The sequence below is a fragment of the Crotalus tigris genome, unplaced genomic scaffold, assembly GCF_016545835.1.
Source record: "Crotalus tigris isolate CLP2741 ecotype Arizona unplaced genomic scaffold, ASM1654583v1 scf7180000018301.7375997, whole genome shotgun sequence".
Lineage (NCBI taxonomy): Eukaryota > Metazoa > Chordata > Lepidosauria > Squamata > Viperidae > Crotalus > Crotalus tigris.
In genome coordinates, this window is record NW_024096931.1 from 7,156,115 (window position 1) to 7,177,612 (window position 21,498).

The following is a 21,498-nucleotide window of genomic DNA, read 5'->3' on the forward strand; positions in this document are numbered from 1 at the left end:
GTGAGCAGCAGGTGTGTTTGCACGCCGCTGGCACAGTTGGAGCTGCGTGTGCGCGCACTTGCCGGCTACTCACAGAGAATCATCCCCTCTTCCCCCCCCCCCTTCCTCGCCAGGAAGGTTGGGAGGCCCTGGGCTAGGTGATCTTTGGCCAGTCACTTTCTCTCAGCCCTAGGAAGAGCGGAATGGCGCAAACCACTTCTGAAAAAAGAGTGCCAAGGAAACTGCAGGGACTTGCCCAGGCAGTCTCTGAGAATCAGACACGATTGAACCGAAGTGGAAAAAGTGTTAGGTTTTGTCATTCAGGCTACAAAGAGTGGTATGGATGTGAGGGAGGCGGTTACCATCGTTGTGCATTTAAGAGAGAAGAGGGCTCATTGGTTGTTCTTTAGCACCATCTCTTGGTTAGAAAGGGTTACTTTACGTCTACCTTTGTAAAAGTGTGAGCTTACTTGTGATCTTCCCTGGCTGAGTGTGCACAGGCACGTTTTGTGGCAAATTGGTCTATCAGGTTATAATAATAATAAAGTTGGAAGGGACCTTAGAGGTCATCTAGTTCAACCCCCTGCTCAGGCAGGAAACTCTATACCATTTCAGACAAATGGCTGTCCAGTCTCTTCTTAAAAACTGCCAGTGTTGGAGCATTCACCGCTTCTGGAGGCAGGTTGTTCCACTGGTTAATTGTTGTCACTGTCAGGAAGTTTCTCCTTAGTTCTAGGTTGCTTCTCTCCTTGGTTAGTTTCCATCCGTTGCTTCTCGTCCTGCCTTCAGGCGCTTTGGAGAATAGCTTGACTCCCTCTTCTTTGGGGCAGCCCCTGAGATATTGGAACACTGCTGTCAGTGTTAAAAGGCTATCACTTTGCTGCTCATTTTTTGGGCGCAGGTTGAAGGAAAGATAGCACAACTTGTGAAAGGGGCAAAATGGGAAAAATCAGTCTGGCTTCTCCAATGTTGATGTTTTAAACCCTTGGTCCTTTCACATATTTTTGTAAGTGTCATCAAACATGATAGCATCACATTCCTAATCTTACACTCATCTTGCGGATCAGAAATTGCTTAAAATGAGCATGTAGGATAAACATAATTGTACAGGGATACCAGCAACCACCCCATAAAGCTATTTTGGGATAGACAAAATCTGCAACAGGATGTTACACTAATGTGCTAACTGGGAACGGCTTTGTGTATTTGATCCACATTCTTTCCTGTGTTTGTCAGAATTGTTGTTAATTCGCTTTTGAGCCCATTTCTTTTTTTATGGTTTCTCGTATAGAGATTTTGTTATATTTCTGTTATAGATAGATAGATAGATAGATAGATAGATAGATAGATAGATAGATAGATAGATAGATAGATAGATAGATAGATAGATAGATAGTCTGAAATCCCACAGACCCTCTGGACCCGTGCATTTTAGATCCCTAACAATCTCCATTTGGGGGAACGAGTTTGTGGTTAATTTTGTTCAAATGCATTCAACATCTAAAAATTTGACACGACGAGTTCCTAAAAACGCACAGGTAGTGTTCACTTAGCAATCCCTGAATGACAAAAATCCCATACAGTTTTGCAGAAAGTCGACAAAGTGCCCAAGTACACGGTAGTGCTTTATTAAAGAGAAAGGCTTGTCATTTTTTTCTGACTGTCTAAGCAAAAATAATTATTCCAGGGTTTTCTCACTCTGCAGCCTTTCACCCATTGATATAAGATTGATATATTCTTTCATCAAAATAGTAGACGTCTATGGAAATTGGAATTAGCCATTCGAAGAAACAAATGGGTCCAACGAATGCCAGTGTTTTTTTTTTTTTAATGGTTTGGGCATAAAATTGTTTACTTTTTGCAGATTCATAGGCCGGAGGCATACAAAATAAAACCCTGAAAATATTATCTGATCCATTACATTCCTTAACTGCTCCTTCCCAGTAGCAGTGCCTGGGACAGGGAGATTAAAAGCTAAAAGGTTCTTGCCTGATTTTGACAAAACTGGTCAGAAAAAGAAGTCACTGGAGCTATAATATGCGGCGGGTATATTTTATATAATAAGTAGCATGTGTCAGGTTCAATGGAATATGGAGCCATTTCAGCCTGGCTTAATTTGTATCCTGCATTTGCGTTTGGAACACTTGCAGTCAACCCAGAAATAGAATAATAACAGGAAATGAAATCCCATCAAGCTGAAGAGAGAAATGCAAGCCACGTGAACTTGAGGTCACACATTGCGCGTAAGCAGCCATTCCTCAAAATTAACTTGTTTTTTATTCTTTCCGCCAATTTCCTAGGGATTCTATCTGGGGAGGTTGTGCTTGGTAGCTAGGTAATGCCATATTTGAAGGATAACGTTCACTGTGGCCTCTTTGCCTTTATTTTTACCTGTCAGTTTTCTGCTGTTTCATTATTACCGTATCTTCAAGTAGCATGATAGAATAGAATAGAATAGAATAGAATAGAATAGAATAGAATAGAATGGAATGCAGAATGGAATGCAGAATGGAACGGAATAGGAATAAGAATAGAATAGAACAGAACAGGGAATGGAATAGGGAATGGAATGCAGAATGCAGAATGGAACAGAACAGGAATAGGATAGGATAGGATAGGATAGGATAGAATAGAATAGAATAGAATAGAATAGAATAGAATAGAATAGAATAGAATAGAAGCAGTGAATGCTCCAACACTGGAAGTTTTTAAGAAGAGACTGGACAGCCATTTGTCTGAAATGGGATAGGGTTTCCTGCCTGAGCAGGGGGTTGGACTAGATGACCTCCAAGGTCCCTTCCAACTTTATCATCATTATTATTATTATTATTATTATTATTATTATTATTATTATTATTATTATTATTATTATTATTATTGATCATTGCACAGTCAGCCAGATGTTCAGACTGGATTTGGCATTTTGTCTACCTATCGAGTCCTTACCCAGGACCTGGGATAGGCAGATGTGGATGTTGATGGTATTACAGATATCGTCGCAGGATGGAAGCAGTTCCTAGTAAGGCCGCCTTTTGCAATTGACTAATAGCGAATTTGTGAATGCCAGTGTTGTTCAAGTGGTGCTCCAGTTGTTTTGGGATTGCACCCAAGGCGCCTATGACTATTGGTACTACCCTTGCTTGCTTTTGCCATAGTCTTTCTATTTCTATTTGTAGGTCTTTGTATTTTGTTATTGTTGTTGTTGTTATCGTTATTATTATTATTATCATCTTCTAATTGCTTTGTATATATCTTGTATAATTTGATTTTACCTACTGTTTTATCCAGCATCTGTGTTCTTGTCTCCTGATATTAAATACTGGATCCTTGAAAACGTGTTAATTGAGAGGCTGCACTTGTCACTTCCAAGCACTGGTCTTAGCTCCAGCAGTTGCTCTTTATTACACTTGTGGACATAATTTATTAGAAGGCATTGGGAGGAAATAACCCCTTGTAATTAGCCTTCAGGAGATGACATCCTCATGCCTGTAAAAGCGCATCGTTAATTTTGAACTGTCATATGGAATTGAACTGTCAGAGCTATGCCAGTTTATTGTCCAAGTGAGCAATGGCATATGTTAACCAGTCTTCCAGCCCAAAATTCCCAGCCTGTAGAAAGCTAGGATGTCGGGGAGTAAAATTTTGATTTAGGCATTCGTTTGTTACAGTCAGCTCCTGAATTTATGACCATAATTGAGCCCCAAATTTTTGTTGCTAAGGGAGACATTTGTTAAATGAGTTTTGCCCCCTTTTACAACTGTTAAGTGAGTCGCTGCATTTGTTAAATTAGTCACGCGGTTGTTAAGTAAATCTGGCTTCCCCATTGACTTTGCTCGTGAGACAGTCACAAAAAAATGTGGCTCTGGAACTCTGGCCTAAATGTGAATCAATTACCGAGCATCTGAATTTTGATCACATGACCACGAGGAGGGGTAACGGTCATCAGTGTGAAAAAGGGCCACAAGTCACTTTTTTTCAGTGCCGTTGTAACTTTGAACAGTCTCTAAACAAACTGTTGTAAGTGGAGGGCTGCCTGTAAAATGCCGTTGCCTACCCCAAAAGTAAAGTATTGATACCACTTTACAAGGCCTTCGTAAGGCCCCACTTGGAATGCTGCATCCAGTTTTGGTCACCACGATGTAAAAAAGATATTGACATTCTAGAAAGAGTACAGAGAAGAGCAACAAAGAGGATCAGGGGACTGGAGGCTAAAACATATGAAGAACAGTTGCTGGAATTGGGGATGTCTAGTTTAATGAAGAGAAGGATGAGGGGGAACATGATAGCAGTCTTCCAATATCTCAGGGGTTGCCACAAAGAAGAGGCAGTCAAGCTATTCTCCAAAGCGCCTGAAGGCAGGACAAGAAGCAACGGATGGAAACTAATCAAGGAGAGAAGCAACCTAGAACTAAGGAGAAACTTCCTGAACAATTAGAACAATTAACCAGTGGAACAACCTCCCTCCAGAAGCGGTGAATGCTCCAACACTGGAAGTTTTTAAGAAGAGACTGGACAGCCATTTGTCTGAAATGATATAGGTTTTCCTGCCTGAGCAGGGGGTTGGACTAGATGACCTCCAAGGTCCCTTCCAACTTTATTATTATTATTATTATTAATACTAAGTTGCTTTCTGAGAAGCGGAGGTTACGGGAGGTAGGGTGATCCTTCCTTAGCAGCCAGATGATTTTATTGGGGCGCCGTCTGTCTTTTCTCCAGGGCACTGACATTCTGGCCCCTGTCTTTCATCTGGAGCAAACTTTCCACCTACGAGCAGCTGAGGCATCGGTTCCAGCATCTCCAGGTCATCAGCAGCGAGAGGGCAGCTTCAGATCAGGCGCAGGTGATGAGGTAAGAATTCCGCCGCACGAAATGAAGATCTCAACGCTGCTTACATTGGAATTTTTTTTTCTTTGACAACATATGGAGATGCAACCATTTTCCTTCTTATGTTTTACTCTTGGAATTGGAGTTAGAATTAGATGATACTGGGGATACTGTGCATGGGAGTTTAGTTAGACATAACAATACTGTAACTAGGGTGAGAACCAAGGTTTTTGAAATAGGAGATGATAAGAATTGGCGGGCTGGAGAACTAAAGGGAAAGCCTGCATTTCAAATGAATTGGAGGATGTGATTTATGACTGCAAATTAGAGGAGGGAATTGTGCTTTGATACTATGTGCTCAGGGGAGGGGAATTCAAAGAGTTTGGCTTCGGCTATGTAAGTGCGGACGCTTTGCTTCTCGAATAAAGATCCTTTAAGGTAAACAACGCCTTGAAGTTCTTTGAAGAGGTTCATCTGTCGGAACCATGACATTAAGCCCAAATCTGAATTCCCCTCCCTGAGCATCAGATGTTTTTGCTGTGACAGAATAATTCTCCATTCTGGCAGATTACGTGACTGATATCCAAAGATATTACCGGTAACCTTTTACTTTACCTTTTAGCTGGGCTCAGAACTTCAGTTGCTAAACAAGGCGATTGTTAAGGGACTCATCCCGGTTTTATTGTCTTTTTTTTTTTTTTTTGGCCATGGGTTATTAAGTGGATCCTTGCACACGCTCGGTAAGCCAATCCGTCTTCCCCCCCCCCCATTGACTTTGCTTGTCGGCTGGGAAGGTCACGCCATCACGTGAGCCTGGGATGCTGCATCTGTGTAAGTAAGTGCCTGACTTTTGATCCCGTGATCACGGGGATGCTGCACCAGTCCTAAGTGCAAGGAGCAGTCGTACGTTACCTTTTTCAGTGCCACTGCAACGCTGAACGGTCGCTAAATGAATGGTTGTAACTTAAGGACTACCTGCATGATATTTGCATCGGGGGGGGATTATTTATTCCACTTGCTAGCATTAGGACCGTTGAGATCCAAAAAGCTACTCTGGAATAGCCAAAGGGCCATCTTCTCCCCCACCCCTCCATTTTTGGGGCTTAGATCAGGGGTCTTCAAACTTGGCCCTTTGATCACTTGTGGACTTCAACGCCCAGAATTCCTCAGCCAGCGTGCCCGGCTTAGGAATTCTGGGAGTTGAAGTCCCACAAGTCATCAAAGGGCCAGGTTTGAAGACCCCTGGCTTAGAAAAACAGAGAGGGGAGCGGTGCTTCTCAACCTGGCCAGCTTGAAGACGTGCGGACTTCAGTGTCCCAAGAGTTCTCTAGTCAGCAAGCTAAGGAAACATTTTGGTTTTATCCTCTCAAAAAAATGCAACCAGTCTGGTTAACCCCCAACCTAACTGGAACGTGTTCTTCGAAACGCTTTTAACTCACCATAGGCCAATTCAAGTTGCAGGAGAAGCCATCGTTTCCTGTTACATTACTTTGATGGCATGAATCTTGAGGTTTTTTTGGGGGGTGTGCCCTGTCCCTTACTTTCCACTTGCAGGGAGGTAAAGGCCACTTTCCAAAGGCATCCATATATTACGCAAGCTGGAACTGCTGAAAGCAGGTTGGCGTCTAAAAATAAAATGCGCTCCTGGCTCGTTTTAAGAAATTGCACGCCTTTGTTTCCAGCTGTAACAAGACACGGTGGTTTGGATAAAAGTCGTAGGGAAAAAATGTCAGCTTCCTCGTCATGGTAGTACAAGGAGAGGGAGGGGGAGAGAGAGAGAGGGAGAGGGAGGGAGAGAAAGAGAGAAAGAGAGAGAAAGAGAGAAAGAGGAGTGAACAGCCTAAGGCATTTTGGTGTCCCAGTAGGTTTATATGCAAAGAGCTCCCTGGGGTGGAAAAAAAAGAGACTGTCTTGATATTGTGGTATTGTCTTTGTGTGTGTGTGTGTGTGTGTGTGTGTGTGTGTGTGTGTGTGAGAGAGAGAGAGAGAGAGAGAGAGAGAGAGAGAAGGTTTTTTTATAAGTGAGGATAGAACATTCTGTTTCCCAAAATATAGTTGTGCGTGTGGGCACGCTTCTCATTGTTTCTGAAAACATTCTGTTCCATTGTGTTTATATTTTATGATGCTGCACCTGAAACACTCACACTGGACTGGAAATTTGGGGCTTTTTTCCCCCCTGCTGCTGCCCCCGTACCACTGCCCACACAACTTCCATTTCTATCCAGCAAGAGAGAGTTGCCCAGGAAACAGGCTGGCATGCCAACCCTGGCACAGCTGTAGAGAATAGCTGTACAACACCTGCCCCTCCACGGTTGCAGAAACCTCAGATGCCTTTGAAGAACTCCTGGATTCTACTTTTCCCTTTACAGGTAGCCCTTGACTTCTCACCATTCATTTAGTGACGTTCAAAGTTACAAGGGCACTGAGAAAGGTGACTTGCATCTGTTCCTTACAGTTACAACCATCATAGCATCCCCACAGTTGTGGTCAGGCATGTTTGGAAAATCTAGCTGATGGCGTCTTATTGTAGATGACCAGGCTGAGCTGGATGGAGGAGTCAGACGCGTCAGCAGTCATGAATCCCTGGGTGCCCACCATCAGTCATGAATCCCTGTGTGTCCAGCTCCCTTTGAATTCCTTCTGTTCTTATCTCCCACTAATTTCCCTTAGCTGTCAGTAGTTCTGATTCTTGTAGAGAGCTTAAGCTTACAATAAATCTTGATACACCTTTGAACTGCCTGGATCTCATGATTTCCCCAGTGCTTGACCCTTATTCCACAAACGATGGTGTATGTAGCGTGTAAACTTGGTCCTCACCCTACAAGAGAAGCTTGAATGTGTCTGAATTTTGAGGAGCGTTTAACTCTACCTGACATGGCAAACCATGTTTTCCCAACGCAGAAAAGCCAACATCTTTATCTCTCTCCTCATCGACGTGGCTCTGGGTGTGCTGCTCATGTCCTGGTTGTATCAAATGAACTGGATCGGTTATCTTGCCAGTGGCCTCCTCCCAATGGCAGATGTAAGTTTTCCTTGAGCGTCATACGCTGAAGTTTTAACTCAACTTGGTGGGGGTGTACAGGTAGTCCTCGACGTACGACCACAATCATCAAGCGCAAAATTTTCATTGCGAAGCGAGACAGTTGTTAAGTGAGCTTTGCCCCCTTTTGCAACTGTTCTTGCCACAGTTATTAAGTGAATCAACTTAGTAACACGGTTGTTAAGTGAATCTGGCTTTCCCATTGACTTTGCTTGTCAGAAGGTGGCAAAAGCGGATCATGTGACACACCCATACACATACACACACACACACAGCCTGTGACACTGCAGACCGTCCCAAATATGAGCCAGTTGCCAAACGTCTGAATGTTGATTGTGCGATCATGGGGAGGCTGCAATGGCCGTAAGTGTGAAAACTGGCGATAAGTCGCTTTTTTCAGTCCCGTTGTAACTTTGAACGGTCACTAAACGAATGATCGTTAAGTCGAGGACTACCTATATGTTGGGAGGTCTCTTAAAAAGGAAGCAACGGCCTGGTTCACACACTCAACTGAACCATCCAGTGGCTGGGCTGTAAGTCTGACCCTGGGAACTGGACTACTGCAGCTTGCCTAGCAAATTTTGATTCAATTTAAATGGCTTAACATGTGTGCATGCAGCTAATGTCCACTCCAGATGGGTGTGGGGGGGTGACTCACTCATCCTCCCCGTCTCTGCTGCCTTCTGACTATCCTTACTGGAAGAGCTGCAATGGAGAGCACATCAGCTTTCTTACTTAGTAAGCAATCATGGCTTAGATCAGTGTTTCTCAACCTTGACAATTTTAAGGCATGTGGACTTCAACTCCCAGAATTCCACAGCCAGTAATGCTGGCTGTGGAATTCTGGGAATTGAACTCCACATGCCTTAAAATTGTCAAGGTTGAGAAACACTGGCTTAGATGCTGGTTCCAAGACATAGGCTCCTTCCCCCCCCCCCTTCTCTTCAGTGGAGCATGGGTAGGAGAACTTTCTAATAGCTTGTGTCCCGTTAGCCGGGACTTCCGTTTGGTTTCCATCTTGGAACTTTTCTTTTGACATCCGATCCACTTAATCATTGCAAATAAAAGCCTGAGCTACTTCAGATTTCTTTCCCTCTGATCCAGGACCAAATATTTCTCCTGGACTGCATCCAAAGCCTGTGTGACCACAATGTCACTGTGGACTAACACACAAAGCCACAACCAGCAGGAATTTCAGAATGTTCCTACCACAAAAATGCTTCACTCGAGCGGCTTTACATTGTTCATTGTTTTATAAAAGCATCACCGCTACCCATTTTAAGCAATATATATATATATGTATGTATGTATGTATGTATGTATGTATGTATATATGTATATATGTATATATGTATATGTATGTGTGTGTATATCTATCTATCTATCTATCTGATGGAAGTTGGCCATGATATTGAATTAACTGAGAGCCTGGCCAGCCACCAGAGAGAAGAAGATTTGTTGTGATGGCTGCGGTTGTTATTCCCATAATAAATTCTTGCAGCTTTTGATTGCTAAAAGCCCTGTGGCAAATACATACAAGACCTTTCAGTCCATCAATCATAAGAACTTGTGATCCGTAGCCAAATACTGATAAAAAAATATTACATCCCTTGTGTAAAATGACATTCCTTTACTCTCCATTCCCCTGCCTCTCTAGTTTCCAGTTCCATTAACGCTCCTTAGCCCCAAGCCACTGGGTGCTAAAAGTCATCCTTTCCCCCAATCCAGGCTGAGAAACAGCATCCTAACTTGCTATTGTGGTTTAATGACAGCTAATCCTGTATACATGCATGCAGAAAACAAAATCTGGCCGGCGAAGATCACAGTGGGATTTAAATCCATTGATCAGTGTTTCTTAACTTTAGCAACTTTAAGATATGGCTGGTTGGGGGATTCTGGGAATTGAAGTCTGCATATCTTGAAGTTGCCATGGTTGAGAAACACTGTATTTCAGGGGTGTCAAACTCAATTTTATTGAGGGCCGCATCAGCATTGCGGTTGCCCTCGGGGGGGCAGGTCGGTGTGGCCAGAGTGGGTGCCGCCTACTGGATGGGCGTGGATGGAGTGGGTGTGGGCATGGCCAGTTCTACATCATTCGCGTCAAGGGTGCCTGTGGGGGCCTGGGCAGGAGAGGGACAGATCTGAAGGTCTCTGGCAGAAGTGGGTGGGACCGGGGCAAGCACCAAGGCATGGTCCACCGGGGCAAGTGCCAAGATGGCCACCACAAAATTGTACATTGGCTCCCGGCCAGCTGGGCCAGGGCCAAGGCAGCGGGGGCCATTCCCTCACTGTTTCCAGGATGGCTTCGCAGGCCACATGAAACCACTTCGCGGCCCACATCCGGCCCCCGGGCCTTGTGTTTGACATGTCTGCTGTATCTGATGCTTCCGATGCATTTTCTTTCCATGAGTAAAAAGGGAATAAAATCATTCAGGATCCCTTAGCTTTTTTCTGAAAATCACCCTTTATCCTTTACCAGCTATTTTCCACTGATGCTGCTAATCTCTTCCTTTTCGGCAGCATATCGCCCAGCAGCTCCAGAACCTCCTGCAGTGGCTGATGGGTGTGCCAGCTGGTCTCAAAATGAACAGAGCTTTGGATCAAGTCCTGGGCCGTTTTTTCCTTTATCACATCCACCTCTGGCTTAGTAAGTGCCCTTATCTTCCTTTTGTGTGTGTGTGACATGTGACAAACTCCTTTGTGCCAGTCAAAGAAAAGCAGCTGATGCCATCTGATATTTAGACTACAAATCCTAAATCCTTGACTCTCTTGGCTGGCAGGCACCAGGCTGGAGAAAGCAAGCACTGCACACAGTTCTGAATGTGTTGTTGAAGGATGAGTCTCTTGTAGAGGTTCTAGAACAGTGCTTCTCAACGTTTGTGTGACGGCGACCCCCGTCACACAAACGTGCCACGCATGCGTGGCGCCGCCCCCCGAGGGGGAAAAATGGCGGATCGCCTTGTTTGGCGACCCCCGAGAAATGGTCGATCGACCCCAAATGGGGTCGCGACCCATAGGTTGAGAACCGCTGTTCTAGAAGCTGTGTTCTGGAACCAGGGACCTAAGATTTGAGAACAGGACACAACACCTTAAGAGTCGTGTGTCCCATTCTTGTCTACATTGCTATGCAACTGTCTTTGACACCCAACAAGTACACTCTATGCTCTTACAGAGCTCAAGCTTGTTTGTTCTTTGGACTGTTGGTGAGATACAAAGGCGTTGTCATTTTAGGCTCTGTTTTATTTATTCTTGGCATTGTTTGCTAATTCCAAACTTTTGATGGCCATTGTTTCATCAGGTTTGTATGACTGTTCCTTTACAGTGTTATAGGCCCAGAGTGGTGGTATCTAACCATCTTTTCTCTCCGTCTATTTTTCCATTTGATTTTTCCAAGCATTGGGATCGTCTCCATTGACTCTTACCTTGGCACGATGCACCCAACATTTCAAAGTTTTAGCTTCACGTTTAGGGCTTGCAGTAGGCAACCTGCTGTCACAACACCTGAACAACTTGTTCTTGACAGGCAGGCAAAGGATTTATTCAGATAGCAGATTTCACGTGTTTCTCAACAAGCTACACTCTTTATGGGCATCATTTCCACTATTGTTTTGTCAGAGGTTTGATCTTTATTTTGCTGGCGATAGACAGTTTGGGGACTATGTGCAAGAACAATTGCAGGTTGAGGGGCTGCCACGAACCTATTTTCCAAAGCACCAGAAAGCTGAACAAGAAGCAGTGGATGGAAACTAATCAAGGAGAGAACCAACCTAGAACGAAGGAGAAATGTCCTGGCGGTGAGAACAATTAGCCAGTGGAACGGCTTGCCTCCAGAAGTTGTGAGTGCTCCATCACTGGAGGCTTTTTAGAATAGACTGGACAGCCGCTTGTCTGGAATGGTAGAAGGTCTCCTGCTTGAGCAGGGGTTGGACTAGAAGACCTCCAAAGCCCCTTCCAACTCTATTATTCTGTTCTGTTTTTTCTGATAACTCTCATTGATGAGAGATGGTTGCTGTTTTTAAGTGCTGCTGTTTCCTTGCCCAGGCTACATCCATCTGATGTCTCCATTCATTGAGAAGATCTTGTGGTATGTTGGCTTGTCAGCTTGCCTTGGCTTGACCGTGGCCCTTTCCATCCTCTCCGACATCATTGCACTCCTGACGTTCCACATCTACTGTTTTTATGTCTATGGAGCCAGGTGGGTGTGCTAGGTTCACTGGGTTACCAGGCAAACAAAACAGTGAAAGGACTTGCCTCCAGAAGTTGTGGGTGCTCCATCACTGGAGGTTTTTAAGAAGAGATTGGACAACCCTATGTCTGGAATGCTATAGGTTTTCCTGCTTGGGCAAGGGGTTGGAGTAGAAGACCTCCAAGGTCCCTTCCAACTCTCTCATTCTGTTCAAGAAGTTCTCCTCACCTTCTGCTTATCTTCTGTTAAATGGGGGAATAATTGTGCTTTGTAACTGTGGACAAAAACAAGACATCGGCCTGCATCTCATCAATTGAGGTTTCTCAGATGGATTACAGCTCTTCTGCTCTCCTGTGCCTTAATTCAGTAGAATTAAGGACTCTAATAATGTTAATTCTATTAAAAACAGAATGAAGAAGAGATTGGGCAACTATTTGCCTTGAAATGGTGTAAGGTTTCCTGCCTGAGCAAGGGAGTTGGACTCCAAGATCCCTTCCAACTCTGTTATTGTGTTATTAATAGTTTTAGTTTAATTGAACCATTTGACTTCCGATCTAGAAAATTGAATTTTGGACGTAAATGTTAGGAAAAGGAACCAAAACCTGGTTTCCTTTAAAAAAAAAATGTTCCTGGAAGGATAGCCAAAAACTCAAACAAACTTGCACAAAATAAATCATAAGAGATTGAAAAAAACCCCACAATTTCTTATTATGGAAAGCAGGTCAGAAAGAAATGAAGGGAGATGGGCAGGCAGATAATGAGTGAGGAGGGTAGTACACAGATTAAAGATAGCATTTGTAACTTATTGATCAATCCAAAGCAAACAGACAAACAAAAGCAGATCCAGATGATATATTTCCTAGATGCCTTCTAGCAGAATTTAAAATGTCCCAAACATTGAGGGCCTCCAGCAGGCTTGTGCTCACCAAAATACAAAAATAGCAAAAAAGAAACAAGCTCAAAGTTGCCAGTGCATTCCATTCCCCATCCCTTCATTAGCAAACCCACTTTACAGGCTGATTTCCACTTGAAAAGACTTTTTTTCTTTTTAAGTAGCAAAAACCAAAATAAAACCCGAACCCTCTCTTTGGGAAAGCATAGGAAGTCACGGGAATCGCATTCTCCGGCCACTTTTACATGTGGGAATTTTCTCAGTTCTCAGACTGTCTTTTTCCCCATTGCCCTGACCTCAGGATCTCGTATTACCCTTGCTAAGTCCGGCAGCCAACCCACACAATTTCCCCATTTTCCATATATATGTGTAAGAAAGGTTGTTGCAATCCTAGTCAGACTGTGGCTGGGTCTCTTAGCCAAACGTTCCTATCCTCTTGCAGGCACAGACAAGCAAAACACCATCCGCAGGATGCAGGCAGCACACAAAACCACACACACACACCCTCCGGTCCACTATACTGCCGCATAGTTCCCAGAGACTGGTGAGGTCCCACAGATTGGGCCTCCTTCAAGTCCCGTCGGCCAATGTCGGCCGGCGGGCCCTCGGGGAAGGGCCTTTTCTGTGGTGGCTCCGACATGGTGGAATCAACTTCCCCCCGAGATTCGAACTACTCCCACCTTGCCGGCCTTCAAGAAAGCTATTAAAACTCTCCTGTTCCGGCAGGCCTGGGGTTGATGTCCCCAGGGGGGGGGGACACGATTGGGACATGCTGTGTGAATGTATTCATTTTTAATTGTTATACTTGTTGTTTTAATTTTGTACGCCGCCCTGAGTCCCTAGGGATTGGGCGGCATATAAATTTTACTAATAAATAAATAATAAATAAATAAAAAACCCTCTCCACGGAACCGGTCCCTGGTGCCCGAAAGGATGGGGACCTCTGGTCTACAATAAAGAAACCTATTTGACCCATTCTGATAGCTGTTCTGGTTGCTTGTCCCTGACGCTGCCCTTGTTGTCTGAATGGACCCCACTAGAACCGAGTCTGAATTGGAAGCCTGGGCTTTTATTTCTGGGGCACTCCTGACTTTCTGTTTTCCTTCTCTGGACATAGGCTGTACTGCTTCAAGATTTACGGCTTGTCCTCTCTGTGGCGCTTGTTCCGGGGGAAGAAATGGAATGTCTTGAGGCAGCGTGTAGATTCCTGCTCTTACGACCTGGATCAGGTAGAGACGCTCTGCGGGGACACCGGCAGAGCGGTAGCGAATGCGGTGTTCACCAACACACTTCCAGATGCTTTGGGGAAAGGCTTTCATTTGGTTTTATTCCCAGCAATAACCGTGAATGTGCAGAGTTATGGATGCATTCGGGGGGGGGGAAACCAGCCACAATTACAATCTCTGAGTAGGCGGTCCTCGACTTACAACGGTTCATTTAGCGAACATTCAAAGTTACAACGTCACTGAAAAAAAAGTGACAGTTTTTCCCACACTTACAACCCCTGTTCACGTGATTTAAAGTTCAGGCCCCTGGCAACTGGCTCATATTTATGGCGTTTACAGTCTCCCGGGATCACGGCGATCCCCTTTTGCAACCTCCTGACAGGCAAAAGTCAGTGGGGAATGGGGGGGGGCAGGTTCACGTAAGGATGGTGTTCCTAATTTTACAACTTGCAGTGATTCACTTCACAAGTTCGGCAAGAAAGGGTGTGCAGTGGGGGGAAAGCCGCTTAATGAACACCTCGCTTACAAGGCGGGACATGATAGCCGTGTTCCAGTATCTCAGGGGCTGCTCCAAAGAAGAGGGAGTCAAGCTATTCTCCAAAGCGCCTGAAGGCAGGACAAGAAGCAATGGTTGGAAACTAACCAAGGAGAGAAGCAACCTAGAACTAAGGAGAAGCTTCCTGACAGTTAGAACAATTAACCAGTGAGAACAATTAACCAGTGAATGCTCCAACATTGGAAGTTTTTAAGAAGAGACTGGACAGCCATTTGTCTGAAATGGTATAGGGTTTCCTGCCTGAGCAGGGGGTTGGACTCGATGACCTCCAAGGTCCCTTCCAACTTTATTACTATTACTATCTTAAGCCTTGTGAATGTCAGGAAGGTGCCAGTTCAGGCCCTGAACGTCACTGTTCTCTCCTGGCCAGTTTTCAGACAATTATAGCGGAAGGGGGCTTAGTCTTGAGAGACCCCCCCTGGCAGCAGGTGCCCCGTGCTACGCAAGTCAAAGCCCGGGTGTGATAATGGGCTGGCGGCAGGGAAGGAAGCAATTTGAGTCAGACACCAAAATAATTACAGCCATACCCAGCAGCGTTGTCATAGTTACCTGCTGATTTGTGTTTCTATTAAAAGTCTCTCTCTTCCCCCCCCCCCATTTCATGGGCTTTTGGAAGGGAGCTGGGCCCACACGTTTCCCACAGGATTACCACCATTTCTAAAATTACTGTTCATTGTTAATCTCTGATAATTTTATTTGTCTTTTCTCCTTCTCTAGCTATTCATTGGCACTTTGCTGTTCACCATCTTGCTCTTTCTGCTGCCCACAACTGCATTGTACTACTTGGTGTTTACTTTGGTGAGTCTGCTTTTTCTGGAATCAGTGCCCCATTAAGACGGTTTGAGTTCAAAGCAACGTAAAAAGTTGGGAAGGACTGTTAAAAGCAAGATAACATCAACGGAATTAAATAGCCAGTTCAGGTGATTGACAGAGGCATGGCAGGCCTTGAATTCAAAGCCCAAATGATGTTTTGGAGCATTCGTTCGCCACGTGTCTGCATCTCCTTTTAGAAATTGCATCTTTTTCTAGGCTTGTCTAGCCGGCCTCTGCACCCCAGGAACAATTGGATTTGATTTAAGGACCTGCAGACACGTGCTTTATGTCCCTCCTGTGCCCACAAAAGGACCTTTTTTGTTCTTTCAAAATTGTTGCGCAATCTTATTAGACATCCCCTGATTTTAAATCTAGTATTGCCCAGTAGCGTTGAGGTGATGTTTGGCTGCAAATAGATTCCAATTCCTAACTCACTCATCCTTCCCGACGGCATCTATTTGGATGAGAGGAGGAACGTTTAAGAGTGGGAGGAAAAACTCTGGCTGATAGGTAGCAACCTAGATCAGCAGTAGAAAATTATGGCTGAAGGATCTGACCTCCCTTATACTACTTGGAGGACCTTGAATAGGTTGAGAGTTGGAGGGCCTAAATGTAAAACCAATATGCTCAAATGAAGGCTCTTAGCAGATAGCAACATGCTGTGTGAATGGGGACAGACACAGAGCCTGGCCCATCTGGTGATATGTCGGCTACAACCAGAAACATGTACCGACAATTTTTGGCCAACAGCTAAGCCAAGAAGGTGGCCATTTAAAGTACAAACTAGACATGGTAGAAGAAGTACAGAACAGATGGAAACTTTTATATCGCTGTCTGGCTGTCGAACTTGCCAAGTGCTGGCCCACGGACGCTGCCACTAAAATCTAACAGAAACAAACCTTTCTTCTTAGCTTCGTCTCCTGGTGGTTCTTGTGCAAGGCGTTATCCATCTACTGATCGACCTCATCAACTCCCTGCCCCTTTACGCCATTTTTCTTCGACTCTGCCGAGGCTACAGACTCGCCTGTAAGCTGTACAAACCATATTGTTGTGGTAACACGTAAATTGTGGGGTGGAACATTTTGCCCGGAGTTCTGTTTATGTTGGTCATGCACGCTTAAAATCAGGAATCAGTGGCACATAAATATATACACGCTAAATTGGACAGAGAATTAACTTGCTACCGGCTGACGGTAAGTCCTGTAAATTCCAACTCATTATAGGCAGTCCTCGGTTTACGGCCACAATTAAGCCCAAACTTTCCGTTGCTAAGCAAGACAGTTATCAAGTTGTTAAGAAAGTTAATAACCTTTCTCGCCGCAGTTGGCGATGGAAATTTGGAGCTCAGTTGTGGTCATAACTCAAGGACTACCTGTAGGTGGAGTTTCGCTGATGGTCAGGTGACCTATAACCAGCATTTGGGATATAAACAAACCTGGATGCATTTAAACTTCCTGTGGGAAAGCTAGCTTTTTATCTCCCAAGTTGTTCTATCTTTTTAAAATCCAAATTTGGCCTTCAGGGCTCCTTTTACAAAATTCCTCCAGCTTACCGCAGTGGTCAGTCAATAAAACCTGTTCCTTCCCGCCTCTGCTTTTATTTTGTGTGTTTTCAGCTGGCGTCAAATTCAGAGTCCTACAGCAGGAAGCTGGCAAACCTCTTCGACTTCTAATGCAGGTAAATCCTCGTACTTTTTCTCGGATTCTTTGGAGAAGGTGCTCATATTCAGAATACCTTGCAGCTCTCTCCTACCATCAACACATACTCGCACTTCATTTACTATTACTAGTATCCTAGTAATATGAGCCATGGTGGCGCAGTGGTTAAAATGCAGTATTGCAGGCTAAATTCTGCCGACTGCCAGCAATTCGACCCTGACCGGTTCAAGTTTGACTCAGCCTTCCATCCTTCTGAGGTCGGTAAAATGAGGACCCAGATGGTTGGTGGGGCAATATGCTGACTCTGTAAACTGCTGAGAGAGGGCTGTGAAAGCAGTGTGAAGCGGTATATAAGTCTAAGTGCTACTGCTATTGTTCTCCTTCTGGGGCTCCATGGAATAATCATGGAAGGACTGCTGTGTTGTTTCCGTTAAGTAGGGCTATCACAATTGGACTGTAAGAATTTGCCTGAGCGTTAGGTGGAAGCAAGGAACCAGCCGTTGTGGGGGATTCTGGGAGCTGAAGTCCACATCTTACTTAAAGTTGCCAAGGTTGAGAAGCACTGCCTCAGCCTCAAGATATTGTATCAATAGATTGTACAGTATTTAATTAAACAGTAGCGTATGTTACTGAAACCAATACAGATATTTCTCTTCTTACCTGTTATACATTAAGGGCACCATATTAACAAGGATGGCCCTGTCCAGTTGAACAGATATTTCCTTGAAAAACTTTCCACCTTTTTTTTTCTGATTTGAAACCAACTGGAAAATAAATGTACAAAACAGGCAATTGGCTTTCAAACCTGACGTCTTTAAAAAGAAGCTATGCGTGCTCAAACGTTTCACTGTCAGGCCAATTGCCAGATTAATCAGAAAGAACGAGGAGATATTTTATTGGATCAAGTGGCCTTCTGTGAAATTGCACGGGAAGCTATTTCCAGATTTCTGCGCAGTTTGACCAGCCTGCCATCCGAAAGCCACTTCTTTGGATAAATTATTAGGTTCCACACGCTTGGGAGAGGCCAGAAGAAACAGATCCGGCTGCATTATTTTTGGATTGCGTTCAATTTGAGTACAGCTCAATTCTCAAATGCTGAGCCAAGCTTATATGGAAGTGGTTTGCTGGATCGGGGCCAGAAAATATACCATATTGTAAAGGGGGGGGCCTAATAGAACTGCAAACAGTAAACATTTCGGTTGTGTAGCGATATTAATCTGCTGAGTGCCATGTCCTCAAAAGAAGCCTCTTTGGGCTACTTTTAGTAAATTCCTTCTATAAAAATCACACTCTTATCGCTGACACCTAGGCTTTCTTCTTTGCGCAGTTATAACACAAGGTTTACTTGAGTTACTATTTTTATTTGTGCGTTTTGGTATTGTTACGTCAGTTGGGCTTCTTTTTCTAAGAGTGGGAAGATGAATCATCAGACTGTTAAGAAATAGCTTGATTTAAAGGCTGGCTTGGGAACCGGTTCTCAAAGTAGACCCTCTTTATTTAGGAAAGGCCGTAACCACAATCACGCCTCTTGATCAAGCCACGCAAGCTGCATTGCGATTTTTCTTGTACAGATAGTCCCCGACTTACGGACCACAGTTCAGGCCAAAATTTCTGCCGCTAAATTCACTTCATCGGTTAAGCGAAATTTTGCCCCATTTTACCACCTTTCTTCACCCAGGTGGTTTAAACCAGGGGTCTCCAACCCCAGGTCTGTGGGCCAATACCGGTCCGTGGCATGCCAGCAACCGGTCCGCACAAACAAGCAAAACTCCATCCGCGGGATGCAGGCAGCACACAAAACCACACCCTCTCTGGTCCACGGAAAAACCTCTCTCCACGGAACCGGTCCCTGGTGCCCAAAAGGATGGAGACCTCTGGTTTAAATGAGTCCCTGCGGTTGTGACGTGAATAACGTGGTCGTTAAGCGAATCTGGCTTCCCCGTCGATTTTGCTGGTCAGAAAGTCGCAAAAGGGACACGGCAACCGTGTCATAAATATGAGTCCGTTGCTAGGTGGGTGAATTTTGATCAGATGGCCGTGGAGCTGCTGCAACAGTCGTTGATGTGAAAAAACAATTGTACGTCACTTTTTTTCAGTGCCGTTGTAACGGGGAACGGTCACTGAATGGGCTGTTTGTAAGTCGAGGACTGCCTGTACACCGTTTGCCTGCTCCTGATTTACTCACCGTGAATGTCTTTTCCTACGTCTTCTCAACCTGCCAGATCAACCCTCTCCCTTACGGCCGCGTGGTGCAGCTCTATAGGCTTCCAACCTATAGTTGCTACCCCAAAGACTCCTGGACGTCTCTGTGCAAGAAGCTGTTTGTCGGGGAACTCATTTACCCTTGGAAGCACAAGGAGGAGAAGCAAGACTGACGGGGACGACTGAGAAAAGCTCCGGAGAGCCCCAAGACCACCTTGGGCAGCTCAGCCGGGTTGGAAGCAGCTCTTGCCAATCGCACCTTCTTTTTGACTTCCGTTGTCAAGAACTGGAGGGTAGGAAGTTTCTACAGAGACAGCAAATTCCTCACTCGGCTGTTGCCACCACCACCACCAGCAGCAGCTGTCCTTTTTTTGATCCCGTCCTCTGATTTAACCTGCCTTTAGAACTGCTTCTCTGGAAACATCGGGGTACGGGATCGCCAGCTGTGCTTTCAAGGGTTCGGGGGCCTGTGGTGATTCTGCCAGGCACACAAACACACACACACACACACACAATCGCCCTGCATGGTATCTGCATGAGTATTTAAAATGGGAAATGGCGTTAGGCTTCCATTTGTCCCTTCCATTGCTCAGGAATGGTCTCTAATAAGAGAAAGGCGGGATACGTGCGTTGCATGCAAGCAAAAGCGGGCCTCAGCCTCTCCTGGGAAAAGTGTCTTCTTGGCAGGGGTTGTGAAAAGATTCCGCTCCCCAAAGGATTCAGGCTAGCCAGGACAGGAAGAGGAACAAAGCTATCGGGCATGCCAGAGGAGACGAGTGTTCGAAGCCATGGTGACCTCATGTGTTTGAACAGGGGTCTCCAAACTTGGCAACTTTTACGCTTTGTGAACTTCAACTCCCAGAATTCCCCAGACAGCCATGCTGAGAGTTGAAGCCCACGGGTATTAAAATTGGCAAGTTTGGAGAGCCCTGGGTTGGAACATCCATGCAACTTTACTTTTATATAAATGACACCGAAGGCCATTTTTCCTGAAATCGTGACACACGTAGCATCGCTCACAGAGGAGAAGGATCAGTATTCTGATATAAGAATACAGAACAACAGAGTCGGGAAGAGGAGGAGGAGACCCTACTACACCACGCCAGAGAAATAGCTGCCCAATCTCTTCTTAAAAACCTCCAGGGTTGAAGTACCCACAACTTCTGGAGGCAAGCCCTTCCACTGGTTAATTGTTCTCACTGTCAGGAATTCCACTCCTCCTCTATCGTCACCACCCCATCTTGTGTGAACTCAATCAATCATGGTTTATTCAGACCACAGTAAACGGGCACGTGATATGAACACAGCCATACCTTGTTTCAGCACACATTAAATTTGCAACTTCAACCCACCGGACAGTGGAGGTGTTCCCTTTGTCCTCGTAAAAATTCTATCCCCATTCCTTGCATCGAGGGACGAGAGGAGGGGGGGATTTGCACGCTGAATTTCTCAGTATCCTTTAAGAGGAAGGAAATCTTGCAAACCTGATCAAAGTCTTCCCATTCTCCTTTTATCAGCTGTCTAACATAATATTGGGAGGTGGGTGGGAAGGGGTCTGCTTTAAACCCTTTTCTTTTTCCATTGCTTTCCCCAGATCTCTCTCTCTCTCTCTCTCTCTCTCTGTGTGTGTGTGTGTGTGTTTCTCTGTTCCTCTCTCTGTCTTTCTCTGTTTCTCTGTCTCTCTTCTCTCTCTGTCTCTTTCTCTCTCTGTTTCTCTCTCTCTCTCTCTTTCTCTCTCTTTTCTCTCTCTGTGTGTGTGTGTTTCTCTCTCTGTTCCTCTCTCTGTCTCTCTTTCCTCTCTCTCTCTCTGTTTCTCTGTCTCTCTTCTCTCTCTGTCTCTTTCTCTCTCTGTTTCTCTCTCTCTCTCTCTTTCTCTCTCTTTTCTCTCTCTCTGTGTGTGTGTTTCTCTCTCTGTTCCTCTCTCTGTCTCTCTTTCCTCTCTCTCTGTTTCTCTCTCTCTCTCTCTGTCTCTTTCTCTCTCTCTGTTTCTCTTTCTGTCTCTCTCTGTCTCTTTCTCTGTCTCTCTTTGTCTCTCTCTTTTCTCTCTGTTTCTCTGTATCTCTCTGTCTCTCTTTCTCTCTTTCTCTGTCTCTCTCTGTTTCTCTCTCTCTCTCTCTCTCTG

At 44.9% G+C, this 21,498-nt stretch overlaps 1 protein-coding gene across 5 annotated transcripts in view; it reads left to right on the forward strand.

Annotated features, from left to right (window-relative positions):
• Positions 1 to 20,727, forward strand: part of PIGQ (phosphatidylinositol glycan anchor biosynthesis class Q) — a 31,535-nt gene extending 10,808 nt beyond the window's left edge. For 3 of the 5 annotated variants that reach the window (XM_039349937.1, XM_039349936.1, XM_039349938.1), the window contains exons 3-11: positions 4,696 to 4,827; positions 7,705 to 7,825; positions 10,364 to 10,490; positions 11,885 to 12,038; positions 14,039 to 14,150; positions 15,421 to 15,501; positions 16,428 to 16,542; positions 17,132 to 17,193; positions 19,271 to 20,727. In XM_039349937.1, coding sequence (XP_039205871.1) covers positions 4,696 to 4,827; positions 7,705 to 7,825; positions 10,364 to 10,490; positions 11,885 to 12,038; positions 14,039 to 14,150; positions 15,421 to 15,501; positions 16,428 to 16,542; positions 17,132 to 17,193; positions 19,271 to 19,549 — 1,183 coding nt within the window. In that variant the 3' untranslated portion in view covers positions 19,550 to 20,727. The other 2 variants (XM_039349940.1, XM_039349939.1) reach the window with 2 other exon arrangements.
• The last annotated feature ends 771 nt before the right edge of the window (positions 20,728 to 21,498 follow it).